Source organism: Dipodomys spectabilis, unplaced genomic scaffold, assembly GCF_019054845.1.
Source record: "Dipodomys spectabilis isolate Male_0828 unplaced genomic scaffold, ASM1905484v1 ptg000299l, whole genome shotgun sequence".
NCBI classification, from domain to species: domain Eukaryota; kingdom Metazoa; phylum Chordata; class Mammalia; order Rodentia; family Heteromyidae; genus Dipodomys; species Dipodomys spectabilis.
Genome location: NW_024870976.1, coordinates 2,638,826 through 2,665,695, shown reverse-complemented (window position 1 = coordinate 2,665,695; position 26,870 = coordinate 2,638,826). Strand labels below are relative to the sequence as shown.

The following is a 26,870-nucleotide window of genomic DNA, read 5'->3' as shown; positions in this document are numbered from 1 at the left end:
TCTCCCAAGTAGCTAGGATTACAAGCCTGAGCCACTGGCGCCTGGCTGACTGATATTCCCTGTAATCCGCCCCCCCCTCCCCCAGGGCCTCTGATTCACCATGTTTATTTTTCTCAAATTAAAGACACATTTTGGATTGTGCAAGAGTATTCTCAACTTCATAAGCAGATATATAATGTTGATATAGAGGAATTTATGATTAACAGAAAAAAGTATTTTTAGGTCAGCGCTGTGTGCATGGCTGTAGCCTCAGTCACTTGGGAGGTGGGGATAGGAGGTTTCAGGCCAACCAGGGCAAAAAGTTAGCAACAGCTCATTTCAACAAATAAGCCAGGTAGTACACAGCCACGGGGGAGCCCTAGACAGCATCCTGGTCGAGGACCCCAGACAAAAGGCAGTACCCTCCCTGAAAACAACCCAGAGCGAAAGGGCTGGCAGAGGGTCTGAGCAGAGCTACCAGGCTCACACCTCCCCGGAGAGTGCTGAAGCACTAAACCATACTCCAAAACTTGTATGCCTCCAAATATGTGGCAAACAAGTGAAGGCCCCACTTGGAAGTTCTGTCCAGCTTACAAAGGCACAGACAATGACCTGGATAAAGGAGGAATTAACCCAGGTAACAACACCCAGTGCAAGTGCTTCTGCACATGAGAACATACTATTCTACATAAAAGTACCACACAACATTAATTTAAAAAAATGTCTGTACAATCATAAGTGGTCAGGCTGCGCTTCGAACTGTCCTGGGACAACTGTGGGAAGCAACACGTGGGAAGCAAGGTGTGGTGAGGAGATGGGGCAGGAATGTGTGGCCAGAGCCTGGGGGGAGGAGGCGTCTCAGGAGTGTCACAGGAAATTGCCTCACTTGCTCACAACTTTAGAAAATATTTTGTTTACGGGGGTTGGGGGAAAATGGGGGGGGGGAGGAAGGAGGAGAAAGTTGAGGAAGAGGAGGAGGGGGAGGAGGAGGAGGAGGAATCGTTTCTTACGCCACTTCCTAGCCACTGTGGCACTCAGGCCAGGCATTCCCAACAATACTCGGAAGCCACTGAACCCTCAGGCGTGGTCTGCAGGAGGGCTGGGGCTCCTCCAACTAACGCCTACAGAGTTGCATCTTCCTCCTTGTAGAAGCTTGGGAGCTTGCTGTGCAGATCAAGCCCACATCCATCCCCAGGCCGCCACCACTGTATTTTCTTTGGAGGAAAGGAAGGAGAAACCTGGGCGAGATCATCTTTGAAGTCGTGAAATCATCTTCACAGCAGAGGCGACCTCAGTGCAGACTGCACAGCTGGCTGGTCCCAGAGACAGGAGGGCAGTGTTTTAAAAGGTGGCTTGCAGGTTAAAAGGCCTCATTTCTATTCATCATGGCAGACTTTCAAGTAGGAAGATGTTACTGAGGCGTAATTATTGCTCTTTATTTCTGAGATGTTAACCTCCTGCAGGGGCTGCTTTTGTACTCTCCAGGCTGGAAGCCAAGTGGAAACAAATGACTGTCATGGGCACCGAAGGCCTGAGGAGCAGGGAAGGGAAGTTAGACGGTGCCAGCAGCTTCAGCCCAAGAGCCCCAGGGCTCAGGCTGATGCAGAAGGTCTCCAAGACTGGCTGGTGAAGAACGAAGCCCCCCTCAGAACTCCAGAGATGAAGAATGAAATGAAAACTCAGCCTCCAGGGCTCAGGGCACGGTCCCCTTTGTCCCTCCTGAGCTGGCGAGGAGGGGGGCTCACACACCTGGCCGTGGTCCCGCAGGATGCCATCACCTCCTGCACAGGGACTCCCGAAACCTTTGGCACTTGCTTTGCTAAGACAGAGTGTCACTGAATCGGTACGAAGGCTCTGCCCTGTCCTATGTGTCCCTGCACAGACATATGGCAGAGCTGCTAACCCCAGCATCAGGGACCCAGGCTCTGCCCACGTGGGACTCAGAATAGGACAGGCAGCATCAGCAGGAGGTGGGGACTCAGGGCAGCCCAGGCCAAGAAGGGACCCTGCCCTTCCCGGGCAATTTAATGGCGTCCCCAGGTGACCTCAGGAAAACCCAAGCGCAGTCAGGGAGGGAAATAAGTCCCCGCACCCCCGCCCTTGTTTCTGGGTCTGGCTGCCTGGAGCCATGGGTCTCTGTGATTCGCTGGCTTGGTGATAACTTCCCAGCTACCACCAGGCGGGGCACGCTCATTCAGGTTGACCCAGGAGCTGCGGTCACCGCAGGGCAGCCTTAAGTGTGCCAGGCCGTGAGCTGTGGCCGCCTGCCCCCTCCCTCCTGCAGTGCTCCGCACTCACCATTAAACATGAGTCCCAGGGAGAAGAGCCTCACACCCCCCTCCAGCCCGGCCCGCACTGGGGGGCGGTGCAGCGCACGGGGCAGTTGGGCAGCCTGTGCTCAGTGAGTCCTGTGCTCAGTGGTGCTGTCGGGGCTCCTGGGGGCCCGGGGCCTCTGTGCCCGCTGCGGCCAGGCTCTGCACGGCCTCCTGCTGGCGCTGCCGGGCCTTGGTGTACAGCAGCACTCCCACTGTCACAAGGATGGTGCCAATGGCGGACAGGCTGGTGATTTTGTTGCCAAAAACAATGATGCTGAGCCAGATGGACAGTGCATGCTTCACGGTGCTGGCGACACTGCGGCAACGGGACAGAAGGCAGGTGAGGCCCTGCGCCCACCCCGGCAAGCCCACCCCAGATGCACACCTCTGTGCCGCCATGCGGGAGCCCCGGGGGCCTGGGCCTTGTGGGGACACAGATGGAGAGCCTTTTACTGGCTACTGCATTCCTTCTCTTTCTCTGGAGCTGATCACTTTTTGTTACCAAAAACGTCAGAGGCACAAAGTGTGGGTCTACCACATAGCAGCAGCCTCAAGTGGGAGTGGCCAAGCACAGTGGTGCACACCTGTGATTCTATTTTTTTTTTTTTTTGGTCGGGTCGTGGGGCCTGAACTCTGGGCCTGGGCACTGTCCCTCAGCTCTTCAGCTCAAGGCTAGCACTCTACCACTTGAGTCTCAGCGCCTCTTCCAGCTTTTTTCTTTTTGCTTATGTGGTGGAGGAATCGAACCCAGGGCCTCATGCATGCGAGGCAAGCGCTCTACCACTGAGCCACCTTCCCAACCCCCTCCCTGAGCTTCTTTTGTTCAAGGCTAGCACTCTACCACTTGAGTCACAGCACCACTTCTGGCTTTTTCCATTTATGTAGGACTGAAGAATTGAACCCAGGACTTCATGCATGCAAGGCAAATGCTCTACCAGTGAGCCACATTCCCAGCCCTTCTCTATTTTTTGAGATAGGGTCTCCCTACATAGCTCAGTCTGAGCCTCAAACTCAAAATCCCGCTGTTCCAGCCACCTGAAGCATATACAGATCTTTTTCCTGTCATCAATCCCTAAACAATATAAAATGCTAATAAAACACAAATGCTACGTAGATAGCTGTTATATTGTTTAGGAATGATCAATACTGAAGATCCAAGTTTTAGAATCATGAGCCTGTTGGGGAAAGGGGTCTCCTCCCTGACATCTCCTGAGGTGGCCTCAGGCACCGTGTGACCCAGCTAGATGGGAGTTCAGGGATTGGGGGCGGGGGGGGGGGGGGCAGCCCTGAGTGTCCACTGCTGGCCGGGCAGCAGCTTGGCCATCACGTGCACTGTCTGCACATTCCAGAAGTCCTCATCTACCTCCCCATTGTCCTCCCCACCTCCCCATGACAGTTTGAAGGTTAAAAAATCAGGTCCACCAACAGAGCAGGACAGAGCCAGGGATCAGCCCTCACGACAAGAGTACCTCCATCTAACTGCTGCTGGAAGACGCATACCTGTGGGATGGGACCTGTCCCAGCAAGAGAGCGGCACGGGCGGACGGGCTTCCAGAGGCCAGCACTGGCCACTCACATCACCCACATATAAATTGATGAAAAACAATAAAAGATCTATCTTTCAGGACTGGTGGCTCCAGCCTGTGGGCCTAGCTACTGGGGAAGTGGAGAGCCAGACATCTTGGTTTGAGGCCAGCCCAGGAATACAGTTGCAGAAGCTCCATCTCAACTGATTAGCTGGGCAAACAGACACTCTGGTGTCCCCAGATACAACAGAAGCACAATGGCTGGGCACGGTGGCCCGGGCCTCACTGCCAGCCAGCCAGGGCAGCAGAGGCAGAAGGCCCACAGCTGAGTCTGGCCACGCCTCCTGTGAGATCCTGCCTTGAGAATAACCAATGAAAAGAGGGGCTGGAGATGTGGCTTGAGTGGCAGAGTGTCTGCCTGGAGAGTCCAAAGCCCTGAGTTCAATCTCCAGCGCTAGAACCAAGAGTAACTGAACAAATTACTCTCTGGCCAATGTGGCCAGCGGCTGTGGCGTGGGCAGCATCAGCAGAGATAGTAGTGGGCAGCACTTCACAGAGTGGTACTCGAGGACCAGGAACCTGTCCCATGCTGACTCCTCATAGGGCTCCTCTGAAGACCCACTGCACCTGTGCTGGGTGGCCAGTTAGCACTATGGAAGAACCCTGGATAGCTTTCATGAAAACGCCCACATGTTAGCCTTCCCTGCAGACCCCGGGGATGCCCCGTGCCCACCTGAAGGTCACTGGGGAGATCTTCCCCATGAGGGCATAGGCGGTGACGCTCTGGAGGTGGAACAGGGCGCCGTCTGTCAGCAGCAGCAGCACAATGTCCTGGCTGTAGCTGAAGCTCTTCCCACTCCTCCCAATCACAGGCACATCCTAAAGCCAGAATACAAGGATGCGGCGCTGGCCTGTGCGCACTGGTACACCCCGCCAGGGAGGGGCCACGTCACCAACACCAAGCAGTCAGGTGAAGCCAGTGACGTTGAGGAGAGCGCTGCAGGTGACCGTTAGGGTGACAGCCCAACGGCCTTTACCAGGACTCTCAACGTGCGTGGCCCAGAGTATAATAAAAACTGCACTGATGCTGGGCACCAGTGGCTCACGCCTGTCATCCTAGCTACTCAGGAGGCTGAGATCTGAGGATCACGGTTCAAAGCCAGCCCAGGCAGGAAAGTCCCTGAGACTCTAATCGCCAATAAACCACCAGAAAACCAGAAGTGGCACTATGGCTCAAGCAGTAGAGCACTAGCCTTGGGCTGAAGAGCTCAGGGACAGCACCCAGGCCCAGAGTTCAAGACCCACGACTGACAAAAAAACTAAACCAAACAAACCCACTGCATACTTTTAGGACAGTTGCTGTGGAAAACAAACCAGGTACTGCATGCACCCTGGGAGGCTGAGGCAGGACTGTGAGTTCAAGGCCAACCTGGATCGCATACCAAAACTTTGTCCTCTAGAAGACCAAACAAAATGCAAACAAACAAGCAGCCAGGAACTGGTGGCTCCTGCCTGTAATCCCAGTTACTCAGGAGGCTGAGATCTGAGGATCACAGTTTAAAAGCCAGGCCAGGCAGGAGAGTCCACGAAAGTCTTATCTCCATTTAAACCACCAGAAAGCCAAAAGTGGAACTGGGGCTCAAGTGGTAGAGAGCCAGCCTTGAACAAAAAAGATCAGGGATAGCACCTGGGCCCTGAGTTCAAACCCCTAGGATGGATACATAAAAAGAAAAAAAAAGAAAAGAAAAAGGCAGAAAACAAGCATTAATGAGGACCTGGGGAAATGGTGATCCCTTGGCCCTGGTGGGGTGAAAGGGTATGGCCACCTGCAGGGAGTATAAGAGCTCCCCAAAACCTAAACAGCCAGGCTCCAGTGGCTCATGCCTGTAATCCCAGCTACTTGGGAGGCTGAGATCTGAGGACTGCAATTTAAAGCCAGCACAGACAGGAAAAGTCCGTGAGACTCTTATTGCCAAATAACTATAAAAAAAGCCCAAGGTGGAGCTGTGGCTCAGTGGTAAAGCGCTAGCTTTGAGCACACAAGCGCAGGGACAGTGCCCAAGCACTGAGTTCAAGCCCAACAATAAGGTAATAATAAGATAATAGTAAGGTAAGCAAACCTAAAAAAACCCTTGCACATCAATCTCAGCAAACCACCACAGACCGGCAGGGACGCAGTTGCCTAAGAGCCTCCCAGCTGTGTTTTCCTCCCCACAACCAGCTGTGCACCCCGAGAGCCAGAGGAACAGTGGTCAAACCCACCATGAAGAAGATCCAGGCAGGGATGAGCATGGCCGTGGCGGCTGCGCTGGTGTAGAACTGCAGCTCCGGGGCCCTGTGGGGGCGTCACTCTACCAGAATGCCCCAGCGCGCGCCCACCCGCCCGCCTGCACCAGGAATGCCCCGGGCCCACGCCCCGGGACAAGGAAGGGAAGGGCCAGCACAGAGCAGCTGGTGGTGCCAGCCCAGGCTGCTCCCTACGCCAAGTAGGAGGCAGCTCAGGTGTTTATACTGGGCACCCGGAGCCTTCACGGGGGGGACACCCACCCACGAGCCTCCCCGGAAGACACTCACGAGAACTTGTACTTGTCCCCACTCAGGAGCTTTTTTGAGAAGACATTCTGCAAGCTAGAACAGAGAAGAGGTCATGCAGGAGTGTGGACGTGCCGGCCGGCCTGCGGACCTAGGCTGGATGTGTCCAGCATGGGGCGAGGGCGAGGCCCATGCCTGGCTGCCCCTCTGGGGGCGGAAGGGTGTGAACTCAGGGCCTGGTGCTTGCTACGCAGGCACTCTACCTGAGCCATGCCTCCAGCTCTTCTTCACACTGTTTTGGTGTAAGTACTGGGGCTTGAACTCAGAGCCTGAGCACTGCCCCTTAGAGCTTTCTCTTCTCAAGGCTGGTGCTCTACCATAGGAGCCACAACTCTTGCTTATTTGCTAGTTAACTAGAGGTAAGAGTGATACAGACTTGGCTGTCTAGCCTGGATTTGAACTGAAATCCTCAGACCTCAACCTCCTGAGTAGCTAGGATTACAGGCATGAGCCACCGGTGCGCCACCAGTGCCCAGCTTGCACTGGTTATTTTTTAGATAGGGATTTGCCTTTTGTCTGATCATATGACTGAATGTCTTTTATGCTTTCTATAGGAGCTAGAATTACAAGCATGCGTCACCACCCCTCTTCCACTGAGACAGTCTAATCAATGTTTTTGCTAGGCTGTTCTGGAACCACGGGCCTCCTACTCTTGGTCTCTCGTGTAGCGGGATGGCAGGTGTGCACCACCAGGCTGAGGTCTTGGTTGAGAAGGGGTCTCAGAGGACTTCTGCCCAAGCTAGCCTGGAACAGGTAGCTTCCCGAGTAGCTGGGACTAGAGGTGTGAGCCACCAGCGCCCCACTTGCCATGCTGGTTCTGTGTGTGTTGGACATACACGTGTACTTAGTAAGGCTACGCGTACACTGTGCCGTCAGCATTCAAGGTCTCAGGACTGTGCACCAAGTCCGGGCCACGGCAGGGGAGCCTGGTCCATCACAGGCGTGGCTGACTTGTCTGCACTGAGTGTTCCTGGGCCCAGCGCAGGAGCAGGAAAGCCTGTGCCCCTCCCGTGACTCACCAGTCCATGACATTGGTGGACAACGCAGCCGAAAACCCCAGGACGTTGAAGCTCAGCTCAGTGGCAGTGCACAGCGCCAGCCCCCCCATCACAGGGACAAGGGACAGGTTGACCAGCAGCCCTGGGAAAGGCAAAACACGCAGGTGCCGCTGCAGCCCACCCCAGGAGTGCGACTGTCCCCATCTCTACCCCTGCAGGACAGGACAGACCTGCAGCTCCATCCACAGACTGGCCCACAACCTGGTGCTTCTAAAGCTTGTTTTTCGGACAAGGTCTGAGCTTCCCCCTGGGGCTGCCCCAGGAGGAGCGGATGGGGCCCGGAGCAGCCGGCCAGGCCCGAGGAGCTGGTGGGCTAGGGAGGAGGGGGCGCAGGGGGTCCACACCTGTGTACTCCCCCAGGATCATCCGAGACAGGATCACCGTGAAGATGGGCGCGGAGCTCTTCACTGTCTCAGCGAAGGAAACCGCCACGTTCTTCAGGCTCACCAGCCCCAACACCACGGTCGCAAACCTCAAAGCAAAAGCAGCGTGAGGATGAGCCTGTCCACACAGGGCGGCTCTGGCTCACACGGCGATCCTAGCTATCAGGAGGCAAGACCTGAGTGAGGGTCGTGCTTCAGAGCCGGCCCAGGCAGAGGTCCACGACATTCATCTCCAATTAAGTGGAAGTGTAACCCAAATGATAGAGTGCCAGCCTTGAGTAAAAAAGCCAAGTGAGAGTGTGAGGCCGAGTTCAAGCTCCAGTACTGGTGTGTGCACACGCACACACACAGCACACAGGAGAGAGGCCCCAAGCGTTAGCTCCAGCCTGTGGGCCCTCTGGTTGGTATTCCGCCACCTTGGCCCTCCCTCCATGTGTGGAGGCCTGGCCTTCAGCTCCAAGGGTAGCTGCGCAACGTGAAGGTGACTACACTGCTTAGAGGTGCGGGGCCTGGTCACCCCCCCCCCCCCCACTGCAGTTACAATACCACCTCCAAGGCGTCCAGAAAGTCTGCATAAATCCATGTGGCACCAGGACTCATAGAAGTAAACCCCAGGGAGCCCTACACCTGCATGCCCCGTGACCCCCTGGGAGCCACACCTGCATGCCCCGTGACCCCCTGTAACCCCACGCCTGCACACCTGTGACCCCCTGTAACTCCACGCCTGCCCGCTCTGTGAGGGCCCCAGCGTGCCCTCTACACCCAGGAGCTTGAGCCTGGTCTGTCAGCACAAGCAGAGACCAGAAACACTTTTCCTATCTGAGAAGCAATGGACATTCACCCGAAGGTGGCGTTCCTTACCTCATCAGGCCCACGAAGAGCATGGTCATGATGAAGTTGGGCGGGTACGAGGGCCGGGGCTTGTGCTGATACAAGCAGCAAGGGACAAATATCTTGACACATCCGATGAGTGTGGTGGACAGCATTTGCACAGCGCCTGGGGAGGGGGACGAGCAGGCTGGGAACAGCACCTGGGGGACCTCCGCCCCGGGTCAGAGGCAGCTGCCCAGGCCCCAGCCGTCACTGTACCTAGCATGCTGGGCTCCCCCTCCAGCAGGGATAAGATGTACTTGTTGAGGAAGAGCGTGCAGAAGCTGAAGAAGAACCAGAGCGTGAGGTAGAGGAGCGCCCGCGAGCTCCACACGCCCAGGCCCGACTCGATGACGGTGGTCTCGGTGAGGGTGACGGTGAGCAGGCTCTCCTCCGGGGCCCCGCCCTTCGCAAACACAACCTTCTCACTCCGGTGGCCAAAAAGAGAGCCCCAGGAGCCCAGAGGCTTCCCCTTCTGCTCCTCCTCAGAGCCAGGCACCACCTCTGGCAGCACCTGAGGCTTTGTGGAGGACGCCATGCCGAGGCCTGGGCTGAGGGGTGGAGCTCAGGGGCAGACGGCATGAGTCAGGCGTGAGTCCCAGCCTGCAGGACCATGGCCCCGGGAAGTGTGAATGAACATTCAGGCTGCAACGGTAAGAAAAGGAGACCCGTTACTGAAGCTGAATGGTCAGTGTTACTCAGAGTTTCAGTCATCAACGTGAGCTAGTTTCAAAAGCACAAATAGGGGTCTGGGGTGGTATAAGAGGTAGACAGCCTGCCCTGCAAAGAAGCAGCCGGGGTCCCCAGGTCCTGTCCCCGTCCTCACCCTTCCCCGCCACAGCAGGCCGGGCCCAGAGGCCCTGCCCCGCTCTAAAGGGCCTGAGGCTCTGGGGCGCATTTTTCCACCCAGTGGCTCTGCCACCTGGTCTTAACCAGCAGCGCTCTGCCCTCCAGCACTGGGCCTTCACTTTTCATGTCCTCCAGACATTTTGTTCAGAGGCTCACAGTGGGAGGGACAGAGTTAACTTCAGCCGCTGCATCTGCCACCTGCAGAGGTCCTGTCTGGATCTATGGCAAACCCGTCCATTTTTCTCAGATCTGCCTTTTTTTTTTGCCAGTTGTTGGGCCTGAACTCTGGGCCTGGGCACTGTCCCTCAGCTCTTCAGCTCAAGGCTAGTGCTCTATCACTTGAGGCACAGCACCACTTCCAGCTTTTTCTGCTTATGTGGTGCTGAGGAATGGAACCCAGAGCCTCATGCATGTGAGGCGAGCACTCTACCACTGAGCCACCTTCCCAGCTCCACATCTTTAAGGTGTGGCCTCTGATAATGCACTGTTCACCTATGATCAACAGTCTCAGGGTGGGCCCCTCATTTGCAGGGCCATTTTCCTAGCAGCCCTGGAGATGTGGGGTCCCAATACTTGGACAACAATCTCTCAAGATGGTTTGGGATATGCTACAGGCCCAGAATTGACTTTCTTTCTTTTTTTTTTTTTTCAGGTAAGGGGTAGGTTTATTCAGTAGACCTGCTGGGACCAGGCAAGGTTGGCACTCCACTCGGCTGGCAAAAGAGAGCGTCTGGCCCCGGGTTAGACCTTATATAGGGCAGGGGTGGGGAAAGGTGTGTCCAGGTAAAGGGAAGTGGGACCAGGTAAGAGGTGGGACCAGGTGGGAGAAAGGTATGGCCACATCAGATGGATGCAGATGTGACCTCTTCCAGGTGTCCCAGTTGCTTTCTGCGACTTTCTAGACCAGTGCTGTGCATTGGGTCAAAGGCTCACACAAGAGTGCTCAGGCCTCTGTTACAATGTCTCTGAGGAGGCACTGCCCAGGTGTAGAGCAGCCCTCCTGTTCTGCCCTTGCTGGAATTAGGCTTAAGCAACTGGTACCCAGGTGTCTGAACTGGTACCCAGGTGTCTGAACCAGTCTATGACCTGGACCTGTTCCTGCTTCACACCACACACTTCCTCTTCTCCTGGTCCCGCAGGCCATGTGTACCCTGCAGGATATGCACACAACAGAACGTTGGTGCCCCAGCACCCCAGACCCCTGTAAGACAGGCTGCAGGGTGGCTGAGCATCCCCGCACACACACAAACCTGCAGAGGCCCCAGACTTCAGATGTGCATTAAGGGAACACCTAAAGCTTCAGCCAGGCACAGAACAAAGGGGCCAGGCCCCAGGTGAAAGTTCAACAACCTGGGGCTCAGTGGCAGAGCGCTGGCCTTGCATGCATGAGGCCCTGGGTTCCGTTCCTCAGTATCACATAAGCAGAAAAAGCTGGAAGTGGCGCTGTGGCTCAAGTGGTAGAGTGCTCGCCTTGAGCAAAAGAAGCTCAGAGACCACTGCTCAGGCCCAGAGTTGAAGCCTCAGGACCGAAGGGGGAAAAAAAAAAGAAAGAAAGAAAAGGAAAGCCCAGAAAGGAAGAAAGTCAACCAAGATGCTGTAACCGCAAGTCTGGTTCCAGTGTTCCACAAGGCAGGAAAGAAGGGTTCCAGACTTCAAACCCCTCCCCCTGAGTCCAGGCGGGTAACAGCGAACCAGAGAGAAAACTAGCAGAGCACTCTGAGGGATGACTAGGTTGGAGGGACTCTTCCCTCCAACCAACTGGCAAAGTCAAGGGACGGCTCGGAAGTAGAGTGCCAAAGTAGAAGTAGAATGACAAAGCCAAGGGAAAGCAAGAAACCCTGAGTTCAGGTCCCAGTACTGATACAACAGCCACAACCTGCTGGGCACCGGTGGCTCATGCCTGTAATCCTAGCTACTGAGGAGGCTGAGATCTGAGGATCTCGGTTCAAAGCCAGCCTAGGCAGGAAAGTCCATGAAACTGTTATCTCCAATAAACCACTCGAAAACCGGAAATGGCGCTGTGGCTCAAGCAGTAGAGTGCTTTCCTTGAGCTGAAGAGCGCAGGGACAGTGCCTAAGCCCAGAGTTCAAGCCCCACAACTGACCAAAAAAAAGACCCAGTTTTACCTGCACAAACAGACACAAAGGGCCTTGGACAACAGGCACGCAATCTCACGGGTGGGGGCATCTGCTCCCTACCAGAGCGGGTGAATGGCCTGGCAGCCCCCCCCACACGTGACCCTGGTCACGTGAGGAGTCTCAGTCCCAGCTACCAGAGCGGGTGATTGCCCCTGGAAGCCCCCCCCCCACACGTGACCCTGGTCAAGTGAGGAGTCTCAGTCCCAGCTACCAGAGCGGGTGAATGCCCCTGGAAGCCCCCCCCACATGTGACCCTGGTCAAGTGAGGAGTCTCAGTCCCAGCTACCAGAGCGGGTGAGTGCCCTGGAAGCCCCCCCACACGTGACCCTGGTCAAGTGAGGAGTCTCAGTCCCAGCTACCAGAGCGGGTGAGTGCCCTGGAAGCCCCCCCCTACACGTGACCCTGGTCACGTGAGGAGTCTCAGTCCCAGCTACCAGAGCGGGTGAATGCCCCTGGAAGCCCCCCCCCCACGTGACCCTGGTCACGTGAGGAGTCTCAGTCCCAGCTACCAGAGCGGGTGAATGCCCCTGGAAGCCCCCCCCCCCACGTGACCCTGGTCACGTGAGGAGTCTCAGTCCCAGCTACCAGAGCGGGTGAGTGCCCTGGAAGCCCCCCCCTACACGTGACCCTGGTCAAGTGAGGAGTCTCAGTCCCAGCTACCAGAGCGGGTGAGTGCCCTGGAAGCCCCCCCCTACACGTGACCCTGGTCAAGTGAGGAGTCTCAGTCCCAGCTACCAGAGCGGGTGAATGCCCTGGAAGCCCCCCCCCACGTGACCCTGGTCACGTGAGGAGTCTCAGTCCCAGGGCGCTACGGGGCACTCAGAGCTCATCACATCCTGACATGGAGCAGGGGAGGAGGTGTGGGCATCAGACTGCTCTGCGGCCTTGACCAGGGTGACCCCACCAACCACAGCAGCTAGCAGCAGACCCAACAGGGTCAGACAGGAAACATGCAAATCGAGATCAGGACTGAGGACCTGGCAGACACAGACCAGTGATGAGGATCTGAGATGGAGGGTACTGCTTCAGTTGCCTGTGGCTCCAGGATGATCCTGGCCATGAGCCAGGATGATGGCTGGAGGTCTGCAGCCCCCAGAGCTGCACACAGACAGGACAGAACACACCAGCAGGAGAAGCCATCAGAACTAACTCTGCAGGCTGGAAGGGAGTGCCCACGAAGTTCAGTGGCAAACCAGCAAACTGTTTCCTTGTTAAGAAGGGCGAAGCACCGGGCGCCAGTGGCTCACGCCTGTCACCCCAGCTACTCAGGAGGCTGAGATCTGAGGATCTCGGTTCAAAGCCAGCCCGGGCAGGAAAGTCCGTGAAACTGTTATCTCCAATAAACCACCAGAAAAACCGGAAGTGGCGCTGTGGCTCAAGCGGTAGAGTGCTCGCCTTGAGCTGAAGAGCTGAGGGACAATGCCCAGGCCCAGAGTTCAAGCCCCATGACCACCACCAACAACAACAAAAAAGAAGGCGGAAAGCATGACCTCACCCTGGAGAAACAAACACTGCCATGACCTGGTGGTCAAAGGTGAAACCACCAAGGCTGGGAACATGGCTCAATGGTAGAGTGTTTGCCTCGCACGCATGAAGCCCTGGGCTCCATTCCTCAGCACCACACACACAGGAAAAGCTGGAAATGGCGCTGTGGCTCACATGGTAGAGCACTAGCCTTGAGCCAAAGAAGCTCAGGGACAGTGCTCAGGCCCTGAGTTTAAGCCCCAAGACTGGCAAAAACAAAAAACAAAAATCAACTACCAACCAGGCACCAGTGGCTCACACCTGTAATCCTAGCAACTCAGGAGGCTGAGATCTGAGGATCTTGGTTCAAAGTCAGCCTGAGTAGAAAAGTCTGTGGGATACTTATCTCCAATTAATCACCAAAAAGCTGCAAGTGGAGCTATTGCTTAAGTGGTAGAAGATCAACCTTGAATGAAAAAGCTAAGCAAGAACTTGAGTACCCGAGTTCAAGCCCCAATACTGGCATACACACACAAAAGATGAATGCTAAATTTCAGAACTGATGAAACTATAACTTGTTTTTTTTTTTTTTGGGTCCAGTCGTGGGGCCTGAACTCTGGGCCTGGGCGCTGTCCCTCAGCTCTTCAGCTCAAGGCTAGCGCTCTACTACTTGAGCCACAGAGCCACTTCCGGCTTTTTTCTTTTTGCTTATGTGGTGCTGAGGAATCGAACCCAGGGCCTCATGCATGCAAGGCAAGCGCTCTACCACTGAGCCACCTTCCCAGTCCTGAAACTATAACTTGGAATCACAACATGTTTTAAGTGGATTACGTGAAAATCATTTGCAGAAAGAAAAGAAACCAGAGACCAGCAAGGTGAAGGAAGGCCTTGAATCTAGATGGCACACAGATCATCGAGGGGAGGAGCACAGGGGCCACAGGACAAGTCACAGTCCCACATACGACAGACCACAGGCCCTCACACAGGATGAACCACAGGTCCCATGAAACAGACCACAGGTCACCACAGGGCAAACTACAGGTCCCACACAGGATGGCACAGGACGGACCACAGGTCCTCACATGGGACGGACCACAGTTCCCCACACAGGACAGAGCACAGGTCCCACAGGATAGACCACAGTTCCCCACACGGGACAGACCACAGGTCCCCACACAAGGGGAAATCCTATCGGTGCACAGAGCCAGGACAGATCTGCCCAGAGCTAAGCGGGGGTGCTGTGGGAGGGAGGCGGGCAAGGGGAGTGGATGGAGGAATGTAAGGTCAAGTCAGCCTAGGCCTCAGCCAAGACCTTGTCACAAAAAAAGGCCACAGACTAGTAAGTGTGGCAACACTCAATACTTAACCTGGTAATGCCGTCTCAGCTTGCTTGGTTGTTTGTGGTTCTAGAGCTCCCACCCAGCAGCCCATCGACACTGAGTCACACACTGGCTCAGATGGTCCTAACAGTCATTCTTGGAAGATTCTATCAGGGCCTCCATCTGTAATCCTAACAATTCAGGAGCTGAGATCTGAGGATCAAGGTTCAGCCTGGCAGGAACTTCCATGAGACACACTTATCTCCAGTTAACCACCAAAAGCCTTCTGGAAGTGGAGCTCTGGTTCAAGTGAAAGAGCACTAGCCTGGAGCAAAAAACTTAAGGAAGAATGTAAAGCCTGGCGTTCAACCCCAGTGCTGGTACACTCACAGGCATGAGGGCCTGTGCACGTGCACACACACAAGGTTCTACCTGACTCACCAGAAGAGACAGCTCCCAGCAGGTCAGGGGCAGTGGGCTGGGGAAGCGCCGCTCTCAAGCTGGCTCCTGAAAATGTACTGGACTTTAAAACTTTTTGGTTTTTTTTTTTGTTGGTCGTGGGGCTTGAACTCTGATCCTGGGCACTGACCCTCAGTTCTTCAGATCAAGGTTAGCGCTCTAACACTTGAGCCACAGCGCCACTTCTGGCTTTTCTGCTTATGTGGTGCTGAGGAATTGAACCCAGGGCCTCATGCATGCAAGGCGAGCACTCTACCATTGAGCCAACTTCCAGCCCCAAATTTTTAAAACTTTTTTTTTTTTTTGGTTGGTGGTGGGTCTTGAACTCTGGGCCTGGATACTGTCCCTCAGCTCTTCAGCTTAAGAAGAGCGCTCTACCATTTGAGCCACAGCACCACTTCCAGTTTTCTGAGTGGTTTATTGGAGATAAGAGTTTCACTGCGTTTCCTGCCCAGCCTGGCTTTGAACCATGATCCTGAGTTCAGCCTCCTGGGTAGCTTGGATGACAGGCGTAAGCCACCAGCACCCACCTAAATTTTAAAACTTTTTTTTTTTTTTGGGTCCGGTCATGGGGCCTCAACTCTGGGCCTGGGCGCTGTCCTTCAGCTCTTCAGCTCAAGGCTAGCACTCTACCACTTGAGCCACAGCGCCACTTCTGGCTTTTTTTAAATTCTGCTTATGTGGTGCTAAGGAATCGAACCCAGGGCCTCAGGCATGTAAGCCAAGTGCTCTACCACTGAACCACCTTCCCAGCCCTTTAAAACTTTTAAGTTTTGATACTTTAAGGAAAAAATGAAGAAAAATGTCTTCCTGGCCTGAGGTAGGAAAAGAGAACTTCAACCAAAGCCCTAGTGTACTGACTCATTCTGGACTAAAAAAAACCCGTAGTGGCTAAACTCAGAACTTTTTTTGTGTTACTTTGGTACTGGGGTGTGAACAGAGGCCTTCTCTCTCACCGGCTCACAGCCTGCGTCTCAGGGGCAGGAACTGGGGTACACTTGCAGAACCTCTGGCTGAAATCTCCCAGGAAGCTGTGGCTCGGCTGTTGGCTGGTCTGGGAGTTACTCAGACGGACTACGCAGAGGCAGGCTGCCGCTCTGGGGGTGCGGGGGGGGGGGGAGGCTCCCCGGCTCCTCCACCAGCAACCTCAAAACCGGCAGCACCGCTCATCAGACTCTTTATCACCTCACCTGAGACACGCCTCACTCCTGCTCCAGCAAGGCCCGGGTGGAACCACCGGGCAGAGGGGCACTGGGGGCACAGGGCATCTCACAGGCTTCCCACCACAGTCATACCGGTTCTCCCCCGGCCCTGGCCAAGTGAACCCTGGGGCTGCTCATGCTTGAGAAACGGCCCACGCCCAGCCCCCCCCCCCCCCCCCCCCCCCCCCCCCGTGTCCGCAGCAGACACTGAGCAGGCAGAGAACCCTGGGGGCTGAAGGGTGAATCACTCACCCAGTCCTGGTTCCCGGCTTTCCAGTCTGTTCTTTCTTAGTTGCTCTCAGAGAAAAGCAATTCTTATCCTGCAAAAGACCAAGGGTCGGCATTGATCGGGGAACAGACATCAAGCGCTCTGAAGAACCGGTGGCTGCGTGCACCTGCATGGGCCTGGAAACACACTGCGCAGCTGAACTTGAACTTGGGGGTGTGGCTCACTGACCATAAAGGTTTGAGTCATCGCCAACCTCGCAGATGTTAAAGTACATCCAGCACAGATAAAAGCTTCATTGCCTGGGTGCCCTTCTGACCCTGGGTCAGGAGAAGCCTCCTCTCCTGAGCAGTGTGCACCCAGCGTCACGTGCAGGGCTCAGAAGCACAGGGAAGACACCGGGCCCCAGAGACACCCGAACGCTGCTCCCTCCAACTGTCAACCAGAGTACAGGCAAACTGTCATTTTTGTAAAACCCATCGGACTTTCAGTTTCCTTAATTCTAGGTTAACAGGCTCTGGAGCAGCCCGGCACACTGGCAGTTGACACTGCCATCCTAACTAGGAGGAGGCTGAGATCAGAGGGTGGGTTTGAAGCCAGCCCAGGCAGGAAAGTTTATGAGACTCTTATCTCCATTCAGCCACCAGAAAAGCTGGAAATAGAACGGTGGCTCAGGTGGTTAAGCACCAGCTTTGAGGAAAAAAGGTTGGGGAGAAATGCCCAGGCCCTAAGTTCAAGCCCCAGAATTGGCATGGTTCAAACTGTCAGCAGGGCATTTTAGACAAAAATATATGGAAGCACAAATCCTACACAGTGGAATCCAAAGGTTCCACCTCTGGTTTACCTCCAGAGTCACCTGGAGAATGCCCCGGCCTCACCCAGGTCTGCTTTTAAAACGGAGAAGCTGGAAGTCCATGTGCCCAGGCTAAGGAGCTCAGGGTAGGCACATGCATTGATCCTGACAGAAGTCTGTCACCGATGGAAAGGGCAAACTTTCATGACCTCCTACAGAGCCAGCTGATTTTGCTGGGCCTGAAGTCTCAGCAAACAGCACATTACTAGCCACAGTCAGCTCAGGAAGTGATTCCCATCCCTGCCTCCCCTTCCAGCATTTTTTATTTTATCGACATTAACAACGGATCCTGTGGGCTGGGAAGGTGGCTCAGTGGTAGAGTGCTTGCCTAGCATGCATGAAGCCCTGGGTTCAATTCCTCAGCACCACATACACAGAAAAAGCCAGAAGTGTTGCTGTGGCTCAAGTGGTAGAGCGCTAGCCTTGAGCAAGAGAAGTTCAGGGACAGCGCCCAGGCCCTGAGTTCAAGCCCCGGGACAACAACCAACAAGAGTACATTTCTTCCCAGACAGCATCTTGCCCTCCCTTGCTCCTGTGGAGTTGCCCCTATTCCTACTCACAAGCCTGCTTCCTCCCTTAATGTTCCTTCCCCCTTTCAATGGCTCCCTTCTCCTTAGCCTGTCTCCAGAAGGACCTGGCATCCTGTGCGAAGTCACTTCACAAGCAGCAGAGCAGGTCTGCCTCTGCACTCTCAGGCCTGCACACGCAAGCTCTGCACACGCAAGCTCTGCACATACAAGTCTGCACACGCAGGCTCTGCACACGCATGTCTGCACACGCAGGCTCTGCACACAGGTCTTCACACGCAAGCTCCGCACACGCAAGCTCTGCACACACAGGTGTGCACAAGCAGGCTCTTCACATGTAGGCTCTGCACGCGCAAGTCTGAAAACACAGGTCTGCACACACAGGCTCTGCACACGCAGGTCTGCACACACAGATCTGCACGCGCAGGTCTGCACAGGCAGGCTGTGCACGCACAGGGTCTGTACACGCAGGTCTGCGCACGCAGGCTGTATGCGCAGGTCTGCACACACAGGTCTGCACGCACAGGGTCTGCACACGCAGGCTCTGCACTCCCAGGTCTGCACAGGCAGGCTGTGCACACACAGGGTCTGTATGCGCAGGTGTACACACGCAGGCTCTGCACACAGGTCTGCACAGGCAAGTCTGCACAGGCAGGCTGTGCACGCACAAGGTCTGTACACGCAGGTGTATACACGAAGGCTCTGCACACAGGTCTGCACAGGCAAATCTGCACACGCAGGCTCTGCACACAGGTCTGCACACGCAGGTCTACATAGGCAGGTCTGCATGCGCAGGTCTGCACAGGCAGGCTGTGCACGCACAAGGTCTGTACACGCAGGTGTATACACGCAGGCTCTGCACACAGGTCTGCACAGGCAGGTCTGCACACGCAGGCTCTGCACACAGGTCTGCACAGGCAAGTCTGCACAGGCAGGCTGTGCACGCACAGGGTTTGTACACGCAGGTGTATACACGCAAGCTCTGCACACAGGTCTGCACACACAGGCCTGCACACGCAGGTCTGCACACGCAAGTCTGCACAGGCAGGCTGTGCACGCACAGGGTCTGTACGCGCAGGTCTGCACACGCAGGCTGTACATGCATGCTCTGCCTCAGCCAGACGGCCCTCCACCATGCACCTCACCTCTACCATGTCGCATCGCTGGCCAGCTGTCATACTGGAGATGGGCCTGGAGACCGCCCTGGCCTCCCCACCCCACCCCCCCTGCCCGGCCTCCCCCCCTCACCGCCATCCTCCCGTTTGTTTTATTCTCTGGCTTCAGAACTCACAGAGCCCCGAGCCTGGGCGGCAGGGACGGGGAGCCCCAGCGGGGGGACGGCGGGGCCTGAGCGGCGGGGGGCGGGGGGGGGGGGGACAGTGGGGCCCGGGCGGCGGGAGGGGAGGGGGGACGGCGGGCCTGGGTGCCGGGAGGGGGGGGGACGGCGGGGCCTAAGCGGCGGGGGGAGGGGGGGGGAAGGGGGAACGGCGGGGCCCGGCGCCGGCCGCGTCTAACCTGCGTCTTCCGGTCCCGGCGTCTCCGCGGCCGTCCGCCCGCCGCCGCCGCCGCCGCCGCCGCGCGCCCCGCCGTCCCCGCCGCCCGGTGCGCGGAGGCGGGCGCGGGCCCAGGCTGGGCCTCCGGGCGCGGCCCCCGGCGCGGCGGGGCGCGCGGCTCCGCCAGGGCGGCCCGGCGCGGGCTGACGACCGCGGGCCCCGCTCATCCACCGGCCCAGCCGCCCGGCCCGCGGCGCCGCCGCCGCGGGACTCCCCGCGCGTCCTGGGGCCCGCGGCACCCGGGCTTGACGGGGCGCCCGCCGGCCGGGCTCGGGGGCTCAGATCCCCGACACCCCGGGGCCTAGGGCCGGACGTGACGCGCAGGAAGACGCGGACTCCTCGACGGGCTCCGGCGCCCCGCCTCGACGGGGAGGGGGGCGGCGCGGAGCCGGGGGCGGAGCCGGGGGCGGAGCCGGGGGCGGAGCCGGGGAGGGGGCGGAGCCGGGGGGCGCGGAGCCGGGGGGGGGGGGGGGGGGGCGCGGAGCCGGGGGACGGGGAGCCGGGGGGGCGCGGAGCCGGGGGACGGGGAGCCGGGGGACGGGGAGCCGGGGGACGGGGAGCCGGGGGACGGGGAGCCGGGGGAAGGGGCGGAGCTGAGGGCGCGGAGCGGGGGGAGGGGGCGGAGCCGGGGGCGCGGAGCGGGGGAGGGGGCGGAGCTGAGGGCGCGGAGCGGGGGAGGGGGCGGAGCTGAGGGCGCGGAGCGGGGGAGGGGGCGGAGCGGGGGAGGGGGCGGAGCTGAGGGCGCGGAGCGGGGGAGGGGGCGGAGCTGAGGGCGCGGAGCGGGGGAGGGGGCGGAGCGGGGGAGGGGGCGGAGCCGGGGGCGCGGAGCGGGGGAGGGGGCGGAGCCGGGGGCGCGGAGCGGGGGAGGGGGCGGAGCTGAGGGCGCGGAGCGGGGGAGGGGGCGGAGCTGAGGGCGCGGAGCGGGGGAGGGGGCGGAGCTGAGGGCGCGGAGCGGGGGAGGGGGCGGAGCTGAGGGCGCGGAGCGGGGGAGGGGGCGGAGCGGGGGAGGGGGCGGAGCTGAGGGCGCGGAGCGGGGGGAGGGGGCGGAGCTGAGGGCGCGGAGCGGGGGAGGGGGCGGAGCGGGGGAGGGGGCGGAGCCGGGGGCGCGGAGCGGGGGAGGGGGCGGAGCCGGGGGCGCGGAGCGGGGGAGGGGGCGGAGCCGAGGGCGCGGAGCGGGGGAGGGGGCGGAGCTGAGGGCGCGGAGCGGGGGAGGGGGCGGAGCGGGGGAGGGGGCGGAGCCGGGGGCGCGGAGCGGGGGAGGGCGCGGAGCGGGGGAGGGGGCGGAGCTGAGGGCGCGGAGCGGGGGGAGGGGGCGGAGCGGGGGAGGGGGCGGAGCCGGGGGCGCGGAGCGGGGGAGGGGGCGGAGCGGGGGAGGGGGCGGAGCGGGGGAGGGGGCGGAGCGGGGGAGGGGGCGGAGCTGAGGGCGCGGAGCGGGGGAGGGGGCGGAGCCGAGGGCGCGGAGCGGGGGAGGGGGCGGAGCCGGGGGCGCGGAGCGGGGGAGGGGGCGGGGGAGGGGGCGAAGGGGGGGAGGGGGCGGAGCTGAGGGCGCGGAGCGGGGGAGGGGGCGGAGCGGGGGAGGGGGCGGAGCTGAGGGCGCGGAGCGGGGGAGGGGGCGGAGCCGGGGGCGCGGAGCGGGGGAGGGGGCGGGGCGGGGGAGGGGGCGGAGCTGAGGGCGCGGAGCGGGGGAGGGGGCGGAGCGGGGGAGGGGGCGGAGCTGAGGGCGCGGAGCGGGGGAGGGGGCCATAGATCAATCCAGCAATCAGTCCGTCAGTTCAGTCCATCAGTCCGTCAGTCACTAGTCCGAGCCAAGGAAACCAGGGAGTTTCTCGATTGGTGCGGCCTCGGAAGTGGCGCCGTGGCTGAAGCGGTGGAGCGCTCGCCTTGAGCTGGGGAGCTGGGACAGCGCCCGGGCCCAGAGTTCAAGACCCACGACCGACCAAAAAAAAAACGGAAGAAAACAAAAACCGCCGGGCGCTGAGGATCCGAGTTCGAAGCCAGCCCAGGCAGGAGCTCCAAAGCTGAAGGGCTGAGGGACAGCGCCCGGGCCCAGAGTTCAGGCCCAACGACCGCCACCACCACCAAAAAACAAAAGAAAGCGGCTGCCTCTCCAGGGGAGGGGGCTGCCCTCCCCCAAGGACGCAGCCCCCTGGCCCTCAGATGAGCCCCCCCCCCCCCCCCCCGCACTGGGCTTCTCCCACACACCGCTCCCTTTCCTTTGTAGAGGCGTGGTGGTGTGCCACCTTGAGTCCCAGGCCAGCTGGGTGAACTCAGGGACACCCTATCCCAAAAGCTAAATGCAAACCAAAGGTCCTGGGGTGAGGCCCAACCAGTACAGTGCTTGTGCAAGACACTCCTGCAGTCTGCGGCCCTCAGGTCAGGCGCCAGGGGGAGTGGAGGCTCTGACCCCTTCCCAGATTAAACCAAAGGCCAAGAGAAATTCACACAGGACTGATTATCTCCCAGACTCCTAGGCTGCTGGTCCCATCCTGCCACAGGCTCAATCGCAGCCCGGGCTCCAGAGAGCCCAGAAGATAGGCTAGTGTGCTGGATTGGAATCGCAGGCTGTCCTCGTGGTGGGGGGAGATGGGCCTGCCCCATTCTTCTTGTCCACCGCCAGCATCCCCAGAGGGAGGGGCCATCCTGGGAGACTCACCCAGATGGTCTTGTGTGTACTCGTGTGCCTGTGTACCTGTGTGCCTGTGTGTGCGTGCACACACGAGTGCAATAGTACTAGAGCTTGAACTCAGTGCCTCTTCCTTTCCCTCAGCTTTTCACTCAGGCTGGCACTCCACCCTTTGAGCCACATCCTGGATTTGTCTGCCTGAGGGCTTCAAACTATCATCCTCAGATCTCAGCCTCCTCCATGGCTAGGATTATAGGCATGAGCCACTGGTGCCCAGTTTTTTTTTTCTTTCTGTTTTTGTCAGTCCTGGGCCTGGGTGCTGTCCCTGAGCTTCTTTTGCTCAAGGCTAGTGCTCTACTACATGAGCCACAGAGCTACTTCTGGCTTTTTCTTTTTTTTTTTTTGCTGGTTGTGGACCTGAACTCTGGTCCTGGACGCTGTCCCTCAGCTCTTCAGCTCAAGGCGAGCACTCGACCACTTGAGCCCACAGAATCACTTCCGGCTTTTTCTGTTTATGTGGTGCTGAGGAATCGAACCCAGGGCCTCAAGCATGTAAGGCAAGCACTCTACCACTGAGCCACCTTCCCAGCCCCTGGCTTTTTTTTTTTTTTTTTGGTCAGTCTTGGGGCTTGACTTCTGGGCTGGGTGCCATCCTGTGCTCTTACCACCTTAGCCACAGCACCACGTCTGGTTTTTGAGTTGTTTATTGAAGCTAAGAGTTTCACAGGGACTTTTCTGCCCCGGCTGGCCTTGAACCTCCATCCTCAGGTCTCAGCCTCCTGAGTAGCTAGGATTGCAGTTGTGAGCCCTGGAGCCCTTGCCCTTTGGCCGGACTGGCTCGCTAAACAGATACTCTGCTCTTCCAGCCCTGTCTCCAGCCCTTTTACTTTATTGTTTTTGGTAAGGTCTCACACATTTTGCCTACGTCTGCCATCCTCCCACCAATGCCTCTGAAGTCTCTTGGATGACACTGCCCATGGCGCACACCGCCATGTCTGGATTGTTTGTTGAGATGTCCTGGCTGACTTCAAACCCTGGCCCTCCTCACCTGTCTTCTCAAATAGCTGGAATGACAGGCTGAGCCACTAGTCTCTGGGCTCCAGCTCTCTATCTTCCCCCTCCCCTCCCAGTTATTAAGTCCTATCAGTCCTGTGATCTCCGGAGCCTGCCACCCCTAATGAGTGGAGCTCCTGTGAGCATGGGCATCCTCAGGCTAGGAGGCGTCTGTGCCTGGGGCAGCAGGGGAGGACAGGGCTCCAGGCCTCAGAGTCTGGGAGCTGAGGACTTGGTATGCAGACTCCCAGAGGACTTGAGCAAAGGGCCCGTGGAGGGGGTATGGTCTGCCCAGCCTGGCCCCTCGGGACTCAGTGACACGGTCAGGGTAAGTTACAGAGGTCATCTGGTTTGGGTTCATAGTTCTGGCCCAAGTCACAGGTTCACATCTGGCAAAGGCCATCTTTGGGCTAGAATTCCACAGCCCCACGTGCATGTTTGTGGGTTCCCACAATTTTATTTTATTTATTTTTTTTTGCACTGTAAAATTGTTGTTTTTGTTTTTAATGGCAGGTCAAATATTTTGATAGTCTTCTAAACCCAGTTGAGTTCCAATATTAAAGTAACACACATGAGCTAAGAGAATTCAATATTGTTCCAAGGCACTTACTGAATCTCCATAACTAGATGAAAACAAAACAATTAGGATGGACAATTAGACAATTTATAATATAAAAATAACCTTTTCCATATAATTTACAAAATGTATTATTATTACAATCTTTGATCGCTGATAACCTGCAATGCTGGCTGCATGAATCCAGCAATTTTAAAATTCAGAAACTATTTTCTAAAATTTCAGGGCAAATAATTTACAAATAAGATACACAAAGATTTAGACCATGCAGAAATTTCTTACATCTTCTGTTAATAATATTTTATGACTCCAACTTTATCAAATTATATAACTACTTGCCCTGTACATATACAAAATAATGCATACATGATAAAACAGCAAAATAGTCCATGAACTCAATTCATCATAAAATTATTACTGTATTAACAGGTCTACAAGCAGCGTGTAACAGTGTTAAGAGACATTAAGGCAATAATACTTGAAGTTACAAAATAAACCATATGTAATACTTTTTCCTAACTGTAGTATAAGGCAGGTAGATGATCCCAGCAAAAAATACTAAGGTAACAATCTACACTGCTGTTAGTCCCACATTTTAAAGATGGAATACTATAAATCTGGCTTTCAGTGGCACTTGAATTTTCCAGTATAATTTAAAGGTTGTATTCCCTGAATCATGTCCATTCAGAAGGTGGGTCTCTTGGTCCTTTTGGTTTGCCACAGCGATTACCAAAACCAATATCTGTGGCTTCTGTTGGACTTTCTGTTACTTGATCTTTCTTGTCACTGAAAGTAGGTGGACATTCTGTACAAGTCTCTGTGATGTGATTACCTCCTGATACATGATCACATTTTTCATATCCAGAGGTTATCAAGTCTTCAGACTCTCTTTGTTCAGACCATTCCTGACTTTGAAGTTCACTCCATTCAGATCTTATAGGTATATACTCACTCTGTTCACTTGCTAGTACAAAAGATTCAGGAGTTCTTTCAGGAAGGGGAGGAGGTGAATCTTCACTAATGTCAACATCTTGTTCAGCACCTGAATGTATGGTTCCTGCTACATCATGTCTAGCAATGGACATGGGCAATACTTTCCTCGTAGAAATGATTTCGGTGCTGGTGGCAGCAGAAACTGTGGCACTTGCTGTTGAAATTGTAGTTTTCTTCTTTGTCACAGCACCATCAGAAGTCCTTTCATCTGAGTCTGAATCATCAGAGTGAAGGGGATTAGTAAAGCTAAGGGGTGCTATGAATAGAGGTGAACTGCTATGATGATCCACAAGATCATGGATTTCAGCTTCTGTGGTAGGGTTTGGCGTTGAACTCACAGTTTTCATAGTTTTCATAGTATCTGAGGATTTGCCTTCAGATGAATCAGTTGTGGATGTGGCATTTTCTGGTCCATGAAATGACCACGTTGCATGTCCTTTTTTATCAAGTGGCAAGCGGTCTGGCCTTGGTGGTGTATCTGAATTCTGTGATTCTTCTGAAGGTGCAGAAACCTTGTTTGACTGTGTTGTAATGTAGTCCACACAAGAATTCTCAGGATTATCATCAACTTTTACATCCCCTGAACTTAACTCCTGTGGCTTAGACATTTTATCAACCATACAAGACGAAGCAGATTTAATTTTAATTGCATGTCCTCTATTCAAGAGAGTGTTCCCATCAAAACTTTTTGGTCCTTCCTGGAGAGGGACCTTCTTAATCTCAAAACTTAAGTTTCGTTCCAATTTTTTATCTGCCTGTTCAACAGTTGGTTCATTTTTCCCTGGAACATCTGTTGACTTATTATAGTTTCTGTTGAGGTCTGTTGACTGCTCTGATGAAGCCATGTGCAGCACTGGCTTTGGGTGGTATCTGTCATTGTCTTGCCACACAGTGGTGACTGTTGGAAAGGCTGAGGGGGAGATGGTGTCAAGATGGGTGGTACTGGGTGAGGGTCTGGTGGCTGTAGTATTTCTTCCTTAGCATCTCCTTCTACAAGGCAACTGCGAGTCCTTGGTGGCTTTGGAGGAGGAGAATCTTGTTTCTCAGCATCTATGGAGCTAGCCACGTTTTCAGTTGTAATTTCATTTACACCATCAGAAATTTTCTGGGTTCCATGAATTTCATACAGTTGTAACTGTTTTTCAAACAGTTGTGCAATGGCTCGATGAACAAGCTCGTACTGCTCCTTTGTTTGTACTGCAGAATGCCTTTGTGTTCTCATTTCTTGTATTAAATTAAATACATTAAATTCCTCTGGTATTTTCCCAGCTTTTAGTAAATTCCACGTATAATCTATTGCACAAATGGCCCCTGTTCTTCCACAGCCTGCACTGCAATGAATACAAATAGGTACATCTTCATGTTCTTGGTATTTTCTCATTAAGCTTATCATATCCAGAAGAGAATCGAATGATGAAGGAACGTCATGGTCTGGCCATTCACGTAATGAAACTGATAGACCCTACGAGATTCATTTTGAAATTCAAGTAACAGTGTCCTAATGAAGCAATCTGTTCTTGCTTGTTCATCTTCACAAGAAATTTTAAATGGTGCAAATGTTATGGGGTCTTCTCCATACAAAGGCCAATAGCGTTCACATTTTTTCCTTCCCATTTCAAACTCTCGACAGGCCATTACAATGATTACAACATTGTATTCCCATATCATCCTCCAAAAATCTATCACGGTATTCGCTAAAGGTCCTTGGGTTGCCACATATGCTTTTGGCCCATAGACACCCTTAATAAAATTTGCATTAATATAGTCTGAATCTTGAGGAGTTTTCAAAGTCAACTCGGCTATGATCAAATGGCAGTATGTCCTTATATCTGTTCTTTTTAACATTTTCTTCTTTTTCTCCAGTGGCTGTGGGATAAATCTTTTCTGTTCTATATTTGGTAGACAATCTTCTTAATCGCATGAAGTCCCGGGCGAAGTTGTCCTCCCCATTGTGGTCCGGACTCTTCATGGCCTGGACCCTCTGGATGAATTTCCTCAGGATCTCCACTTGCTCCATCCTCCCGCGTCCCCCCGCCGCCCGCCCGCCCGCCGCAGAGCCTGCTCTGTCTTCCCCAGCGCGCCGCTCCCGGCCCGCCCTGCCTCTCGACCCCCTCCAGCCTCCGCCGCGCCGGCCTCCTCCCCACCGCCCCGGGCGGCGGCTGCGGCAGCACCGGCCCGGCTCGGCTCTCGACACCACAACTTTCCGGAGCTGCCGCCGCTCTCCCACGGCGCCAGGCGAGCCGCGGCGGCTAGCGCCAACCCCAACCCCCAGCTCGCTCCATCCTCCTTCCCCGCCGTCCAAGACGCCGCC

The 26,870-nt window shown here is 56.1% G+C and overlaps 2 protein-coding genes across 3 annotated transcripts; both read right to left on the bottom strand.

The window, feature by feature from the left end:
- Window positions 1-85: 85 nt before the first annotated feature.
- LOC122127330 (solute carrier family 35 member E2A) lies at window positions 86-19,329 on the bottom strand. Of its 2 annotated transcripts, XM_042701940.1 has the most exons (11): window positions 19,276-19,329; window positions 16,407-16,474; window positions 9,238-9,368; window positions 8,943-9,129; window positions 8,715-8,850; window positions 7,815-7,942; window positions 7,432-7,552; window positions 6,395-6,448; window positions 6,083-6,155; window positions 4,554-4,699; window positions 86-2,610 (listed from the first exon to the last, which is right to left on the bottom strand). In XM_042701940.1, the coding sequence occupies exons 3-11, from the start codon at window positions 9,259-9,261 to the stop codon at window positions 2,394-2,396; spliced, it is 1,086 nt and encodes a 361-aa protein (XP_042557874.1). In that variant the 5' UTR covers window positions 9,262-9,368; window positions 16,407-16,474; window positions 19,276-19,329; the 3' UTR covers window positions 86-2,393. The 2 variants fall into 2 exon arrangements, with proteins under 2 accessions (XP_042557874.1, XP_042557873.1); XM_042701939.1 differs by having other exon boundaries at window positions 8,943-9,368.
- Window positions 19,330-23,470: 4,141 nt separating this feature from the next.
- Window positions 23,471-26,608, bottom strand: LOC122127323 (tyrosine-protein phosphatase non-receptor type 12-like). Its single transcript, XM_042701922.1, is given in 4 exon segments — window positions 23,471-25,472; window positions 25,475-25,999; window positions 26,002-26,354; window positions 26,356-26,608. Coding segments are annotated over 4 exon segments (2,331 nt in total). The 5' UTR covers window positions 26,577-26,608; the 3' UTR covers window positions 23,471-24,240.
- Between the last annotated feature and the right edge of the window lie 262 nt (window positions 26,609-26,870).